Genomic DNA, 17,984 nt, shown 5'->3' on the forward strand with positions numbered 1-17,984 from the left:
GCCTTATATATACAGTACCAATGTCCAGAATTTAAGATTACCATATCGGACTCACATCATCTAATTATGGCTGCGCGAGGCATCACATCCAGTCGGTGTACGCATTAGCAGTGTTCGTGTATGTGCGTGTGTGTTTACAATTGCAATCAATCTCCTGCAGTCGCGCGCATGTAGGCTATTCAATGTATTGATTTCAACAAAATTATTTTAGAAGTATTTGACTATATCTGTCGACTTCATTTTGCAATCAGTTGCACTCCTTGTAACACTGAATACACAGTTTACATTTCAACTGGAAACGCGTTTACTTATAACTTAAATACCACATGAATTCTCTCGTGTTCTGACATCACACACTTGTAAGGACGGGTGAAGTTTATTTATCTATCCTTACAAAAAAACTCAATTTGATACTGGCTGATTATAAGTCATTTTAATTGGTGTTGCCGATCATTCGTACTTCACCCATATGACATTGTGGGGCACAGTCAGCGCTGGTGTCGTCGATCCGAGTAGAAAGTAACGTGCACAGATGCGTTGGTGTGTGAAAACCTGAAGCCAGTTTGGCAGAGGCCCCCGAACCCAGGCTGGTGGGCCCTGGTTAAAGGCCATTGTATTTTAAACTAAAGCCTATTGTACTTTTTATATGCCCCCACCTCCCCCTTCTCCCAATTTTATTGAACACCCACACTCATTTCTCTGTGGGGAGTGCACACTCGCACATGCTCTGCCCTAAAACGTGACATCGAACCACTGCTGCTTTAAACTCCGCAGTCCACAAGCTAAGCTTACACAGACATGAGGCAGAGGAAGACATTTCATGTGCAGCTTGAGGAAACAGGTTGTGGGGGGAGACAAGTCCAGGGGTGCCATATGTGGGGGGTGGTGCTGTAATTGTGCAGGGACAGGGTGGCCTGGATTGGGGGGCCCACTGTGAAATCATGGGGCCCAGAATCCCAGGGGGCACCCTGGACTACGATACTGGACCAGAGCCCCATCCACTAATAAACTGAATTTCTGAGAGGTCAGGATAGAGTGAACATTCTATGGTTTATGTTACAGAAGAAACTTGGAAGCATACTACTGGAAAAGACAGGGTAAGAAATAACATAGAAGTACATTTTAATTTATTCTCAATGTTAAATAAACAGTATATTTTAATTATAAACAATTCAATTGCATTATGCATGATCATTGATATCAAGTAAAAATATTATATTTTATATTTTACATGAAGGTATTAAGAGCAGGATGACCTGCATAGTCTCATTTCTTCTTGTATTTATAATTTAATTGCTTATGCGTTTCTTTAACTCCATAAGTTCAGTCAATGTAATTTAAATTACATTACAAATTGAAATGTCATACTTAAGACTTGATTACAGAATTTCCCTGTTTACAGACCAAAATTAAACATTTATATACGCCAATACAATTTGACATTAAGTTACACTTCCCAAATGTGCAATATTAAGCAAATGCTGAAAAAGTAAAATCATAGAATTTCTTTCAGTGACAATTCAAGTTTGACTTTAGCACAGGTTGTTGGTACAAAGATTTACCTTTCTTCAAATACAGTGACTGGCATATATTAGCTACAAATCTGATAATGGGGCACGTTAAGTGCTCATCACTTTGTAATCTTTGGGATTCCTCTGTGAGTCAACCACAAATGACTGGCTCTAACCGACTGCACGTTACTGAGTCTGACCAATCAAGCGTTACTGAGTCTGACCAATCAAGCGTTACTGAGTCTGACCAATCGAGCGTTACTGACTCTGATCAATTTGACCAGAGCTTCAACAATATACATGTACGTACATATATGGATATTTTATATATGCACATACGGTACACATAGATGTGCATGTAATATATTTACACTTGTGTAATCAAACAGTCATCGAACTGAACTTGTCAATGTCTAGTATGCAAACATACGTATTGAGATTCTGACAAGCTCAATTTGCGGACCCTCAGTCTGTGCTTCTGAAACGCAGTGCAGCGACTCACTCAGAATATCAGTGACCCATGACCCCCACCCCAGCTTAGTCCACACAGTGAATTTAGAGACAAAGAAAGAGACACAGTGAGGCCATCCCTCTGCCCTGCAGCCCCTCAAATCCCACCGCACATCCACACTTGAGTCTTCAATGATATCGGAGAGCAGGGCAGGGGGCGGGGCTATTGGGAGGGGACGGCAGGCAGCGAACAAATAAAAAACGGCCTCTGAGGCTCTCCTGGGTTTCCACCGTTCCAGTGAGGCTATAGCAGCATGTTGTGATTTCACAGACGCTAAGATGCCTGCACGGCACCACGTGTGAATATGAATGTTCAGGCACGGCACCACGTGTGAATACGAATGTTCAGGCACGGCACCACGTGTGAATACGAATGTTCAGGCACGGCTACGTTTCCACTGAAGCGCCATACGCACCAGCACAAAAAAAAACAAATCAAACCAAATAAATTCTCCTTTGCACCAGAGCTCTGTACACCACATCTGCTCGTATTACATTCCGGCTTTTCGAAGAAACCCCTTTCTTCCTGTGTCTCACCGTGAACAGCGGCCAATCAGCAAGCAGCATGATGAACAGGGAGGAAACGGGTGAGGTCAGGATGTGCGACTGGGTGGCTTTTACTTTTTTTTTTTCTTTCTTGGTTTTGCTTCGCTGTAAATCCTTCATTCGTACAAAATAAAAACAGTAAATCTCTTGAAATCACAATCTGTAGCCAACCATGCTATATCCCCTCATCGCTTCTCAGGCTATGCGACAAATCATACGCTGATGCTTAGAGAAGATTGGTTCCCTTCACATGGCACCCAGCCAATGAGATGGTGAGGAACATGGTGGTTCTGTGCAATACGATCGTTGCACAGGTCGAGTTTCAATTTCACTGAAAAAATATAAAGATCCAGATTCAAATAGAAAGATTCAAGAGATTTGTTTTAACACACTAAAATCTACAGTGTATATAAAAAAATCACTTACTGCCACTTTCATGTGTACTTTCACATGGAGAGTATATACATTACAAATGCATGGGCACTGTTACATAAATTTTATGTGTATTAAAATATGTACACAATAAACTGGCAATAACTGATACATATTTCCATTATATGCAGCTCTGTATTTTGCCATTTTAGATCAGTCACATTGATTTCAGACATGCTCATGATTCATTTCCATTTTAGCATTTTCACAGGGCACTGAAGGGTTTCTGCTTTTCCCAAAAGCAGCTGGTTGCTATCTTACTCTTAAAAATACTTTAGACAATCCACTCGGGAAATCAAGAACTGCTTGATTCATTTTCCACACAACACACTGCACCGCATCTACTGATGCGGATCCTGAGGTCATGTGACACACTCCACACAGATATCCCATAATTCTCTGTGATGGGATGTGGTAAGAAGGTTGTTCCAGTATTACAGTAGTATTCACTCTTGCCCAGCATTAGACAGCTACAGAGTGCACAGGGCAGCACTGAATTGCTTCAGAGGTTTTTCACACAACTGTGAACACTACCTCAACTGGCTCTGTGGCTCTGAACTGGTTGCTGGCTATGGTGAAAACCAAAGCCAACACACTCTGTGGCTCACCAAATGCAAGAGTGAACACCACTGCTGCAGCCCAGACTCGGACTGTTTTGTCACAGATGTCCCATAATGCTTTGCGGCAGGCTAATTTGCCTGGGACGAAAGGTTACAGCTTGGGTTTGAAACTGGCTTGTGTGCAAACACAATCTTCTTCACCAGTCCAGCAGCTGCTTGCCAATCTTCCCATCTCTGTGGGTGAAGTTGATGGTTGAGGACAAGTTGCTGGGAGAAACTAGTCTGTAAGTTACAGCAGTGTGTGAGAATCATTTCTCCATTCCCAGAGACGATGAATCCCAGAAATGCTCTGGTGAACACTAATCAGTCACTTCTCCTTTGTTCATAACTCCTGAGTGTATAAAAATAAAGACTTCTTACAGAAAAATACAGTGGATTAGAGACAGACGCCTTTGCAAGATTCTCGAGCCTTGTGGTCAAGTCCAGTTTGTGGCGTGAATGCATGTGGTTCACTGATGCCAAAGCTTTGCTCTGTCCTTCTGAGGCATGAGCCGCAGCCCGTTAGCACGTTAGCTTCGGGCAACGCATACCTTCTTTGTCTCATGCCAGAACATCCTCTTGCAAGGTTTTAGATTTCTAAACCAAGAAAAAACAAACATTAAAAAATATATCTGTATATTTTCTTTTGAAAGTTTTGATTGTCCCAGCCCAGGTTTGGCTCATTGGCCTGGGTGTGGGCAGGTGGGCGGAGTTTATGCAAAGAGGGGCTGGTCCCTCCATGTCCGCTTGGCTACCGCCATCATAATGGTGATGTACTCATCCTAGCAGGCCGTGGGGAAAAGGCCCCTGGTCATCAGAACTAGGTACCGGCCTGATGGCCCGCCTCCTCTGCAGGACATACTTTCCTCACGTGCTACTCCTTCTCCCCGTCACTGCTCCCTGGAGACAAAAGGACAGGAAGGAGGCAATGAGCACACTTGACTCTGCATCACCGCCATCATTACGTGGGGTATGTGTATGTGTGTGTGTGTGTGTGTGCGCATGCATGTCCATACACGCATACTAGTGTGTATATGTGTTTCGTGCATGTCTTGTCCCATGTTGGAGGTCATGAGATTGTGCTTGCCTTACTCCATATTTACTGTAAGTTGTTGAGATTGTGTGTGTGTGTGTGTGTGTGTGTGTGTGTGCGCGTACTTGCCTTGTTCCATGTCAGAGTCAGTCAGGTGAGTGAGGGAGAAGTTGGCAATGCTGGCTGGGGAGATGGAGAAGCGGGAAAAGGTGGAAGGGCGTGGCCAGCTCGGCTCAGGGGCGTGGTCTGGAGGGGGCGGGGAGAAGTACTGCGAGGCCACAGCAGGAGGTGCCTTCGACTTGTCTACATCTCCGGTTGCCTTGGAGATGAAGGAAGATTCTGGGGATGGGAAGTCGTCATCCCACTCGAACGTGCCACCTGTTATCAATATATCAATCAATCAATTAATCAATTTTATTTTTGTAGTTTCATCAGTGAGACACTCTGGATTTAACTGAAGGGAAATAAATACAGGAGTGCCGTGTACCCTCTTCATCGGTGGAGCTCTCTGAGTTGGTGAGTCTGTTCAAGAGGCTGGAGGGGGGGGCTGGGCTGCCGAACTCTGACACCTGACTGGAGGATTCAGAGAAGTGGTCACCCAGGTCTTTAGTGGGAATCTCCTGTAGAGAGAGAGACAGAGAGAGAGACACAGCTCAGCCACACACTTCCTGTCTGTCCATCTACATACCCATCCACCCGTCTTCCATTTTATTGATTTTTATGTTTCTACAGCCCAAATAAGGAATTTCGGATCCCACCCCCAGTATAATGGAGAACTTGTTTTTACAAGTATTACAAGTTTTACAGGGCAGGCATTCTCACAATGCGTCAATATTGCAGCTGATCACTTTTCATTAATTGATATGAATGATTGATAATGGTTAATTGTGCTGCCCTATTGTCTCCTATAGGCTCCAAAGACAGCGAAAACACAACAGTACCTGGTCAAAGAGGTACAGGGTGACATCATCAAAGAAGGAGACTGCTTTCTTCCTGGGCAGAGAGTGGGCATCGGCAGCCGCTGACGAAGGGGTAGCAGCTTTCAGCAGGCTCCTGAGGCTGTGGGCGTGGCTGGTGTCCATGATGACCACGGGGGCGGGTGGCAGGGGCTCGTCGTCGCTGTCAGAGGCGGAGCTGTGCAGGCGGTATGCCTGCATGTCCTCATCGTCCGAATCCTCGCTGTTCTCGTCCTCCTCGTCTGCCTCCGAACCATCCTCGGCCCCGTCGCCCCCGGCGACCAGGTACCGCCCCTCCACATCCCGCTCCCTGAGTCTGGGCCCCGGCCCCGCCCCCGCGTGCGTGCGGACGAGCTTGGCGTGAAAGGCGCCCTCGTGGGCCTCTGGCAGAGAGGGGGAGGGAGGCCCAGCACGTCCGGCTGGATGGGGCTCCTCCCCGCCCCCGAGCTTGGACTGCTCTCCTGTCTCCTCACAGCTGCGGACGGAACCCGCCCCTCCCTGGGCAGAGTCTGCTGGGGTGAGCACCAGCTCAGGAACGCTGTCCCAGCTGCAGGGTTTTTCGGGCTCCAGTGGGACCTCGCCCTGGGGCTCTGGGCACCCCGTGTCGTCCTCCCCTACCTTGCTGGGCGCCAGGACGTCGCTAGTTTCGCCACTGGGCCTCGAATCGTCCATTTGCCAGGGCATGCTGCCAGTGGGGTCGCCTGTGCCGTTCTCCTCCAGCCTCTTCTCTGGCTCTGACTCATTGTCGGAGAAGTAGGCGGAGTCCCGATGGCTCTGATTTCCGAGGGCAAGGGGCTCTTCCATGGGAGCAGGGCTAGAAGTGGACATGCCCTCCTCTGCGTCCAAAGTACTCTCTGCCTCCAGCACAATGACCTCTGGGGCGACTGGGGACGGCCCAGCTTCCTCTTGGTCAACAGGCTGGGAGCTCCACTCAGGCGACTCCAGGTTCTCGGTGTCGTAGCCGCTGTCAGTGGTTCGACTGGGTGGTTGGAGATGGTGAACGTTCAGGGATTCCACGGAGTCTGGCGTCTCGACCGAACCCTCTACCTTTGTCGCCGAAGCCAAGCCACGGTCATCAGGGAGGGCCTCCTGGCCTGTCTGCTCCAGGAGGGGGTCGGGAATCAATGCCGGGGGGGTTCTGTCCTGAGTGGGAGGGTCTTCAGGGAGACTGGAAGGGTGCTCACCATCAGTGGCTTCCTGCAGCTTGGAGTCTGTAACTGAAAGTCCCACCAGGTCTATGCTGAGGAACTCTTCTCTAAGACTAGAGGCTGAAGTGCTGTCATCCACAAGGCTCCTCTGACCTGTATCATTCTCATCCTTAAGACCCTGGTCTGAAACGGTTCTGTCTGTAGGGCCATGATCTGAAGAAGCCTCCTCCCTAAGACCCATCTGGTTCGAAGCATGGTCTGAAATGGCCTCATCCATAAGGCCACTGCCTGAACCAGTTCCATCCCTAATACCTGATGGGTCTGAGAGAGTTCCGTCCTTAAGGCCACAGTCTGAAGCGGTCTCATGCACAGAACCCATCAGGTCTGCAACGTTCTTATCCACGCGGCTGTGTTCCAAAGCGGAGCCATCCCCAAGATCAATCTGATCTGAAGCAATTCCGTCCGTAAGGCCACAGTCTGAAGCGGTCTCATGCACAGAACCCATCAGGTCTGCAACGTTCTTATCCACGAGGCTGTGTTCCAAAGAGGAGTCATCTGCGATCTGATCTGAAGCAATTCTATCTGTAAGGCCACAATCTGAAATGGTCTCATCCACGAGGGCATGGTCAACATCTGAAGAGGCTTCACTGGCATGAGCGGAAGGAGGGGAGAGGCTACACTGCTCTGTTGGGCGTTGTGTCACCACAGACCAATCATCCAGATTTTTGGCATCATCGCACAAAGTGTCTGTGTTAGCACATGGGCTCAGCAGTGGGGGCTGATGGTTACTGACTGGCCAGGCAGTGTCCTCCAGGTGCTGGGAGGTAGGGTGGAGGACCAGGTCGGTCCCGAGTTCAGAGGAGTTCAGCAGAGTGCATTCCACGTCTGGGGAGGAGGTTCTATTGGAGAAGAGGCTGCTGGGATTATCTCCCCCAGCGTCTGGCATTCCTGAAGGCACCAGGGTTTCGGTCTTCATCGAAGGCAGCAGGAGCGGCGTCGGGAAGTTCGGAGGCTCTACCCTGGCGAGGGCGGGGTCGGAGGCGGACTCCACCTCGTCAGAGGTCGCGACCTCAGAGTACTCCATGGAAATGACCCTGAGGTCGGGGTCGGAAACGCAGTCCGAATCAGCCACCGGGGTGTCCTTCCGCGGAGCCCAATTCCCACCTTCCCTCGCCAGATTCCCCGCCTGAGGGAACAGGAAGTCATCAGACAGATTCGGCAAGTCTAGGAGATGTCCTCCAGCCGTGTCCTGTCCCTCAGCTTCCCCTAAGAGCCTCAGATCCATAACACCCCTGAAAGATGAGCTGTTCCCCATCCCAGCCTCCGCTAGTGGCGCCCCCCTCTGGAGACTGCCGGTGCTGAACTCGGGCAGCTCCAGCAGGCCGCTCGCCCAGGGGCGGTCCGGGGCGGAACCACCGCTATCGCTGAAGATGTGGGCGCGGTACGGGCTCTCCGGCTGACTGGCCGGGTTGGAGTCCCTGGAGTCCAGGCTGCGGTGGAAGAAGTCAGGGTCCGTCCCCGACTCGTCCAGACCGGTGTCCTGCAGGATCACGTTCTGCTGCAGGGGTCCCCCTCCCGCCTGGCCGCTTTGGGGGTCGCCCTCCCCGGCACCCGGCTCCTGCTCCTCCAGCTGGATGTAGTACTCCTTCCCGGAGCCCGCCTGGTGGGCGTCGAAGACGGACAGCGCCCCGTGGGCGGGCTCGGACGGGGGCGGGGCCTCGTAGCACGCGGCGGGGAAGAACACGCTGTGGTGGTTGAGGGTGGCGGGGTCGTGCCGGGCCGCCTCCCACACGTACTCGAAGCTGAGGCCGCGGCTGGTCTCGGTGACGGTCAGCAGCTCGTCCGGCTCGCTGAAGCGGTCCAGGATGGGGAAGGAGGCGTGGCCCTGGGCGGGGCGGGGCCGCAGGGCGTCCCAGCGCTGCTGGAAGTCCTCCTCGGCCTGCCGCTGGCCCTGCATGCGCAGGTACGTCAGGAGCCTGTGCACCTCCTCCGCTGTGGCGCGCTTATCCTGTGGCAGCCAGCAGAACTGCAGAGCCTCGTACCTGCAGCACACACACACGCCTATCAGTTACACACACTACACACACTGTGCCTTATACCTGCAGCACAAACACACACACAGTTACACACACGCTACACACACTGTGCCTTATACCTGCAGGACACACACACATTTACACACATGCTACACACACTGTGCCTTATACCTGCAGCACAGACACACACAGTTACACACACGCTACACACACTGTGCCTTATACCTGCAGCACACACACACATTTACACACATGCTACACACACTGTGCCTTATACCTGCAGCACAGACACACACAGTTACACACACGCTACACACACTGTGCCTTATACCTGCAGCACCGACACAGACACACAGTCACACACACTGTGCCTTATACCTGCAGCACACACACACACACACACACACACAGTTACACACACGCTACACACACTGCGCCTTATACGTGCAACACACACACACCTATCAGCTACACACACAACACACTGTGCCTTCTACCTGCAGCACACACACACACACACACTGTTAAGTGTACACAGAGTGAAGACAGACAGACAGTAATGCAGATGGATGTGGGCTCACCATCGGTCAGCGTAAGGCAGGTCCAGCTGTGGTTTGGACAGTCTGACGTGCTGCTCTTTAATAACGTGGGTCAGAACCTCCTGGTCCGACAGCTGGGAGTACGGCTGGGCTGCACTCTCTAAGAGCTCCCACAGCGTCACCCCCAGGGCCCTGCACACACACCAGGGCACACTGGATTACCACTGTGTTATAGCATGTGCATATGCACACGCACAGGCACGCACGCACACGCAGGCACGCACACACATACACGCATGCATACACACACACACACACACAGTTTTATCTCTCTTATTTCTAGTTTTTTTACATCCGATTTTTATCCCAAACATCCCAACATAGTTTTGAATGGGATGGACCTATGAATACAACTTGACAAAAGAAATGTTTGGAATGCCAAATTGTATTTTTCGTCAATTTAAATGCTGCACTCCCCTCAGTTTGGGCATGCCCTCCTCCCCAAAGCACCTAATAGTGACGTCCCTTCCTGGGACTCGAGCCTGACACCTACTGGATCGCCGTGCACTGTTCCAGCCTCAGCGGCCGGCGGAGGGAAACCTACCACACGTTGCCGGGCTTGGTCTGTTCTTCCATGACCACGCCCCCCACGCCCCCGTGCAGCTCACTAAGCAGCTCAGGAGCCGTCCAGCGCAGAGGCACCATCGGCTCCGCCTCCGTGGTGATGTAATCATCCTGAGACGGAAGACAGTGTCACAGCACGGAAGGCACGTGTCACACATGCACACAGAGGGACAAATGTGTACATGAGCACACACACACAATAAGGCAATGTCTGGCAGCTAATAAATGAATTGTGAATGCTTTCGGCAAGTTTCCTTTGCCTTTGGAAACTCTGGCCCTGTCTGTTCCTGCCAATTTGGGAGGCTTTAGTCCAGGGGTGTACAACAAGGGCCGATCCGTTTCAGGATTTTGTGCCGACTTCTCTTCTTAATTATTCAATTAGCTTAATCATATCTTGATCTGAAAATTGCAAAAGCACCAGCTACAGCTGCACACTGCAAGCGTATCCTAAAGAGTGTACTGTGCTCAAGTCCAGGAGTTAACCAGCCTAGTTTATAGAGCTGTCAAAAAACTAAAACTAAGGTAATTGGTTGGAACAAAACCCAGCATGCACACCGGCCCCCCAGGACCGGAGTTGTGCACCCTTTAGTCCCTAAGTCTCCTCAAATGGCAGGAACACTGAGTGCCGAATTGTGACAGCTTGTTTCATTGAGAATTCGGCGAATGGTGTCTCCGCGGTAACACCCTGTTCTGGCCAGGACATATGCCTGGCGTTAAATTACGCGCTGGTAAGGCTTTTGCTCTGGGCTGGGCTCTAGGGTCAGAGGTCAACAGCTGAACATAACCCGCCCTGGACAACCAACTTGACGGATGTCGCACCCATTCAAAAAAAAAAGGTGGGAGGGGGTGGGGGCTAACAGAAATATGATTATGTTTGAGACTGTACTTATGATGTCATGATATCACACGGGCCTGTCCAAGTTACCACTGACTGGTGTGGCAAAGCTGGCAGCCTCTGGCACAATCCGGATTGGATGCCAGACCCTGAGGCCCACCCACATTCAGGGGACCAATGCCTTAATAGGACGAGCTCAGAAAAGGGGCCCACCTTGTACCGAGACGGGCCAGTCCCGTAGTCGCCGACTTTAACGGTCAGGTCAGAGGTCAGGAAGCAGTTCCGCAGAGCCAGGTCACTGGAGCAAGGGAAAAGAGACAGCTGGGGTCAACTTTCCCTGAGCAGATTCACCTGCATTCAAAAACCCCTGAACAAACACCCCTGAATTTAACACAACCTGAACAAACACCCCTGAATTTAACACAACCTGAACAAACACCCCTGAATTTAACACAACCTGAACAAACACACCGGTATTTAAAACAACCTGAACAAACGTACCTGCATGAATAATCGCACAAAATGGCCAAGAAAAAAATGTCTATTTTAGAATACATCAAACACAGTGCAAAAACACTGTGTGAAACATGCTAGACAAGACAAGAGCAAATGTTATCTTACACTAATAAATATATATATTGGACCATTTGGTCAGATTTTTAATGCAGAGAGTACCCAGCCCTTTTCTTCCCCTTAACTGATTAATTAGAAAGGAATGGACCCCAGGGCTGGGGCAGGTACAGGTGTACTTTGTTCAGTATACATCCAGTCCAGCCTTCATTCAGGCACAGACAGCCTGCAGGTATTTTATAGACATTCTGCTGGTCAAGTAAACAGACCGAGCAAGACTAATAGAGAAGAGGAGAGATATCTCAGTCATTTTATTTTTATGAAGGGTCTTATACCTTTCAATTAAAATTTACTGTACACTGTATGTCTCCTGTCATGCTATGGAAGCCTGTTTTAATCCTCCAGAGGGGTACAGAGACCAAAGGGAGTGTGTACAAGCCCTTCTTGAGGTTGGCTCTGCACTGCCCTCCAGTGGTGGCAAGCAGAACAGAACAGCAGAACATAATTTTCTGACATTACTACCATCTTACTGGCAGAGAGCACCGCAAGGCAAACTCAAACAGCTTCAGTTTTACTCATTATTTTGTAAACTGAAGCAAATTTTAGCAGGAGCCAATCTGATTTAGGATTTCCCTCATGGGCACCAGGGCTGCACCCCTACTGCCAAATGAACCAGCCACCATTAAGGTGAGAAAGCACTGCTCACTCTAGCACTGGAACTAAGGGGCCTAGCCCAAACAATAACAAACAGCCCCAGACCATTATTCCTCCTCCACCAAACTTTACAGTTGCCACTCTGCATTCTGGCAGGTAGCGTTCTCCTGGCATTTGCCAATCTCAGATTTGTCTGTCAGACTCCCAGATAGTGAAGTGATTCATCACTCCAGAGAACACGTTTCCACTGCTCCAGAGTCCAATGGCGGTGTGCTTTACACCACTCCAGCCGATGCTTGGCATTGCACATGGCAACGTTAGGCCTGTGTGGGGCAGCTCGGCCATGGAAACCCATTTCATGAATCTCCCGACAAACAGTTCTTGTGCTGACGTTGCTTGCAGAGGCAGTTTGGGACTCTGCCTGGTAGTGAGTGTTGCAACTGAGGACAGATCATTTTTTCACGCCATGCGCTTCAGTACTCAGGAGGCCCTGTTCTGTGAGCTTGTGCGGCCCACCGCTTCACGTTTCTTCTTCACAGTAACAGCACTTACAGTTGACCGGGGCAGCTCTGGCAGGGCAGACATTTGCATAGCCATCTTTGCACTATTCCCATATCTCTCTCTCTCTCTCTCTCATTCCCATCTCTCTCTCTCACACCCTTGCCAGACTGACAGTAAGATATCCTGAGGTATATTTTAGCTGGGTGCTTGGAAGTGACGGTGTGCAAGCACTGCCAGCCCCCCACTCGCCGGCCCCCTCTGCTTTCCCCTACAAGGCAAAGCCACCTCGCCACGGCAACGGAACCCCGCTCCATCACTACACCTCGCCATGCACTGCCACGGCAGCGGCTGCAGTTTTGAGCATGCATTCAAAAGGATAGCCCTATTTGGGGAAGTGTGTAACCTGCGACAGGTAGCAGTTGGGGGGCATGGGAAGGGTGAGGACCGGGGGAGGGGCGGAGCCTGAACCAGCTGGATCAGCATTCACAGTGGCGTTCCATTGTTGCCGTGGGCGCTGCCACACGCCCCTCACTGACTCCCTGCAGCTGATGAAGCGCAGAGTCTGAAGTGCCCGGTCACTTGCGCGACCCCAATTTAAAAGCACAGGGGGGTCTCACAATTGAACAACCCCCCAAGTCCGGCTAGGTCCGCCCATCTCTGTAAAACCGCTACCCTTTTCTGACACCTTTACTGCTTCTGTGTGACCAGGGGGCTGGACCCAGGAGTGCCGTGCGCATCCCAGAATTCCACAGTCGCCGGCGTTCGGGGGGGAGGGGGGAGGTGGGAGACAGGGGGGTTCTCATGTGAGGGGTGCGTGGAGGGGGCGGGCCGTAAATTAGCGCAGGACCAAAAAGAGGGGCGCAGCGAGCGTTTCTATTGGGCGTCCCCCCGTTCCAGCCGCTCGCCCGACGGGGAAAAAATGGGCAGAGCGAGGGCGAAATATCCCTTTACACGAGAAGCGCAGAATCATCAACATCCGCGCGGCGGACGACAGACGACACCGCCGCAATCCCCGTGAGCCGGGTAATTGGAGCCAGCCAGGCTTATTCTGAGCAGCCCGGCGGCCCGGACCCTCCCCCCGACCCCCCCACCGCGCCCCACACGCTCCGGGGGCACAAGCGAGACCTGCGCGCGCACTCACGCCTTTTTTGGAGAACGCCGGGGGAAGACCTCGCGGGTCCTCAGAATGAAGGCAAAACACGACACGCTTTCCACACACATGCACACACACATACACACACACACACGCACACACATGCACAAATACACACACACACATACACATATACACAAATACACATGCACAAATACACACACACACATATGCACAAATACACACACACAAATACACACACATACACATATACACAAATACACATGCACAAATACACACACACACACATACACATATACACAAATACACATGCACAAATACACACACACACATATGCACAAATACACACACACACACACACACACAAATACACACACATACATATGCGCAAATACACACATATACACAAGCAAATACACGTGCACACACAGAAACACACGCACACACACAAAAACACACATGCGCGTGCAAATACACACACACACAAACACACCCACACACAAATTAACACATACAAGTCAGACACATCAGAAAACACAGTAACACATGCACACAGAGAGAACACAGCCTCACACACTTGCACACATGCACACACACATACAGATACACACACGCACATAGACACACACACACACGCACGCATAGAGAAACACACACACACACACACACACACACATACAGAAACACACACAGATACACACACACACACACACACACACACTGCTGAAATGGGGGTATCCCTCTAATTACAGTCAGGGGGCTGAACATTCCCCAGCTGGCAGTCAGCCAGGGGCAGTAAACCCCGCTGCTGACACGGCAAACAGGCGGATTGAGCTGTGAAGCAGGGGGCACTTTAAAAGCCAGGGGGCCACAGGTTCAAATCCTGTGCCATTGGACCCTTTAGAAAGGCAGCAGATCTGAATTTGATTTGAATTTGCACGCACATACGCACACACACACACACGTTTTCTTAGAAAAATGCCACCCACCCCCAAACTGCAAGCACATATCCCACCTTTCTTTCTGGTTGAGTAGAGAATAAACACAAGCCCTTTAATCCAGTGCTGCACTGCACAACATCAGCAGATTATAGATCTACACCAACTACAACCGTAAGTATAATATTAATATGCAATCAGTCACAATGCCACAATATTGCTTTTTGGCAAATAATGCTGTAAAGCCATGGAAATCTCTGAATTAATCTTAAAGGAGAGAACGTCTGAGACCCTTTGATGAGGAACCCCTGGGACTCGGGTAACGCTGGGTCCCATTTTCGGGAACCCCTGCTGCAGCAGACACACACAAATCACTCTGTCAGCAGTTATTAATAGCTGGAGCAGAGAGGACTGGGACAGGCCCTCTGAGCTGAGCAGGGTTACAGTCCATAGTGTGGACCCACAGTGTAGATACAGAGTGTAGACCTGCAGTGCAGACCCACAGTGTAGATACAGAGTGTAGACCTGCAGTGCAGACCCACAGTGTAGATACAGAGTGCAGACCTGCAGTGTAGACCCACAGTGTAGATACAGAGGAGCTGCAGTCGCCCACATGAATGGTGTAGTAACATTAAACATTAGCCAAATCAGAACCGCAGCCCTTAACCATGCATTTGTGTGAGGGACTGTCACCTGTGCTGGTGTGTAAGAGAGTGGCCCTGTGCGTGTGTAGGGAGAGTGTTCCTGTGCAGGGTTGTGTTGTCAGTTGTGGAGGAGATGTTACCTGTGCAGGAATTGTTGAGTGTGGGAGTGTTACTGTGCAGGATGTTTTGTGCAGGTGTTAGGAGACTGTTACCTGTGCAGGAAGTTGTGTTTGTGCAGGTGTGTGAGGGAGGAGTGTTACCTCTGCAGGAAGTTGTGTTTGTGCAGGTGTGTGAGGGAGGGCTGTTACCTGTGCAGGAAGTTGTGTTTGTGCAGGTGTGTGAGGAGGACTGTTACCTGTGCAGGAAGTTGTGTTTGTGCAGGTGTGTGAGGGAGGACTGTTACCTGTGCAGGAAGTTGTGTTTGTGCAGGTGTGTGATTCCGGCAGCAATCTCACAGGCCATCTTCTGCAGCTGCAGCAGCTCGATGTTGTGCAGCATCCAGTCCTGCTGCCTGAGACAGCCTTTCAGGTCCCCCTGCAACACACAAACACACACACACGCACAAACACACACACACACAAACACCCACACACGTCAAGGGAATTCAAACATAAAAATGCACCACACCCAACAGAAGCAACACACTTTGCTCAACAGTACTAATGAACCCAAAAGATGGCTACTGCACTTGTACATTAACATGAAAACTGAAATGATGATTCATAGGCACTGCTCCTGTTCCACACATTTCACAAATCAATCAATAAATCAATCAATACATGAAACAAAACGGACAGCTGTGCTATGGGCTAACAATAAAAAACTAAAATACACATAAAATACTGCTTTTATATCCACAGGACTGTGATTGTGTTCCAGGGTGCTGGCCTTCCTGTGTGTACCTACAATACCACACACTATGTTTTGACTAAAATCCCAGAATTCACACCTGATGATTTAAAAGTGGTTGGGAGGGGAGCGTGATTGTAAGGACCACATAAATTCTCGGTGTGAACCTCACGTGCACAAATTCACACTCACACACACTCATTGTAAAGTAAAAGATGTTTTGCGCAGTGTGACTCCGCCCACAAGGGGGCAGCAGAGATCTCACCTCCTCAGCCCCCATTCAGAGTCTGCTGCACCGGCTTTTCTGTGCTCTGGGACTCAACCAAATAAGGGCAGGGCTGTTTAACGGGACTGCACTCTATGCTGTGCTGTGTCACAGAAAATTAAAAATAAAAACAGCAATGTCAGGCTGGGGGGGGGTGCTTTGGGGGAGGGGTCATGCCCCCCCCCCAACCTAGACATCTCGTTCACATTTCTCGGGTCCAAGACTGAAGCATGGGGGACATCAGCCACAGTCCCCAGAAATGAGGCCCAATTAATTGAAATCCCCATCCACCCCCCTGGAGGGCTGGGCTGCTTTCAGGGCAACACTCCTATCTGTCCAGTTTGTTCCTAAACAGGTAGCAAAGTCTGAGGCGGGGTGGGGATGGGGGCTGGCGTTATATATAGCTGCTGATAGGGGCGGTTTTGGAGACACAGGCGGGCAGACGTGTCTCTGAGGGAAACTGGCCCTTTGGCCCCTGTCACCAGCACGGGGAGAGGCACTTTCTCCACCGCGGGCGGCTAACGCTAACAGCCACCGCCGCTGACAGCCACTGCCATGTCCTGCCTTAGCAGCTAATGCTAACTCAGCTGAATCAGATGATAGGCATGTGGCCACTCTAACCGCTTATTTTGCTGCATGTGAGTATGTGTGTGACACACACGCACACACACACATGCACACAAGCATGTATGTGTACACAAACACAGCCAAACATGTTAAAATACATATATATATATATAAATATATTTTTTAAATTAATTTATTTGACTAATTTCATTTTTATTGAATGTCCCTTGTAGTGCAGGTTTCAGCATAGTGGAACATATACTGTGTGATAGTGGGCTGGGGGAGCACCAGTGTGAAAGGCCAGGTGCTCCAGTGCTCGTGGGAGTCGTCACTGGGGAGCAGCTCCGGGCGAGAGCGTCGGGCTGACGACTGAATCGTGATGACGAGCGCCCGCGCGAAGGCCGCTGGGACGATTACGCTGACCCCCGCGGCTAATTCACATTCCATCCCCCCCAGCCCAGCTACCGAATCCTGCCCACCCAGGGGACCACTGAATGATTTCTGAGCTTCCTGCCAAAGCACACACACGCATACACACACACATACTCATATACACGCTCATACACATACACACATGCATGCATATGCACACACACGCATGCACATGCAAACACACATGCATGCACCCATGCATATACATGCTCAGACATACACAAGCATGCATGCACACCCATACACATGCACCAACATGCACGCATATGCATGCACATATACACACACTCACGCACAAATGCATATGCACACTTGCACAAATGCACGCACACACACATGCATTCACAAGCACATTCACACATACACACACACACACGCACACACACTGTCAGTGAGCTCTTCCTGTTCACTAACAGAGGATGATAGCAGACGGCATGTAATGAGGGGGATTTCAACCAACGGGATCAAAGAAGGTGTGACATCACCACAATTTGTGACTTCACTAAAAATACTTCAGTGATCACCATGGGAAAGGTAGATATAAATAGGTTAATTTATTACTATTAATAAATTATTACCATCAGTATTATTAGCCTTTCTATATTTCCACACTACCCATTTATAACAGTGGAGGTTTCAGGCTTGGTACCTGGCTGAAGGTACAGTGGAACTCAAACCAGC

At 50.1% G+C, this 17,984-nt stretch overlaps 1 protein-coding gene across 3 annotated transcripts in view; it reads right to left on the reverse strand.

Moving 5' to 3' along the window:
• Positions 1-1,105: 1,105 nt before the first annotated feature.
• The window catches only part of LOC135243181 (serine/threonine-protein kinase LMTK2-like), a 35,408-nt gene continuing 18,529 nt past the window's right edge, over positions 1,106-17,984 (reverse strand). Inside the window, exons 7-14 of one of the 3 annotated variants that reach the window (XM_064314805.1) lie at positions 15,594-15,724; positions 10,983-11,067; positions 9,915-10,045; positions 9,353-9,502; positions 5,573-8,777; positions 5,119-5,251; positions 4,757-5,009; positions 1,106-4,494 (exon numbers count right to left, since the gene is read on the reverse strand). In XM_064314805.1, the coding sequence (XP_064170875.1) occupies positions 4,473-4,494; positions 4,757-5,009; positions 5,119-5,251; positions 5,573-8,777; positions 9,353-9,502; positions 9,915-10,045; positions 10,983-11,067; positions 15,594-15,724 (4,110 nt within the window). In that variant the 3' untranslated portion in view covers positions 1,106-4,472. The other 2 variants (XM_064314803.1, XM_064314806.1) reach the window with 2 other exon arrangements.

This window comes from Anguilla rostrata, chromosome 17 (genome assembly GCF_018555375.3).
Source record: "Anguilla rostrata isolate EN2019 chromosome 17, ASM1855537v3, whole genome shotgun sequence".
NCBI lineage: Eukaryota > Metazoa > Chordata > Actinopteri > Anguilliformes > Anguillidae > Anguilla > Anguilla rostrata.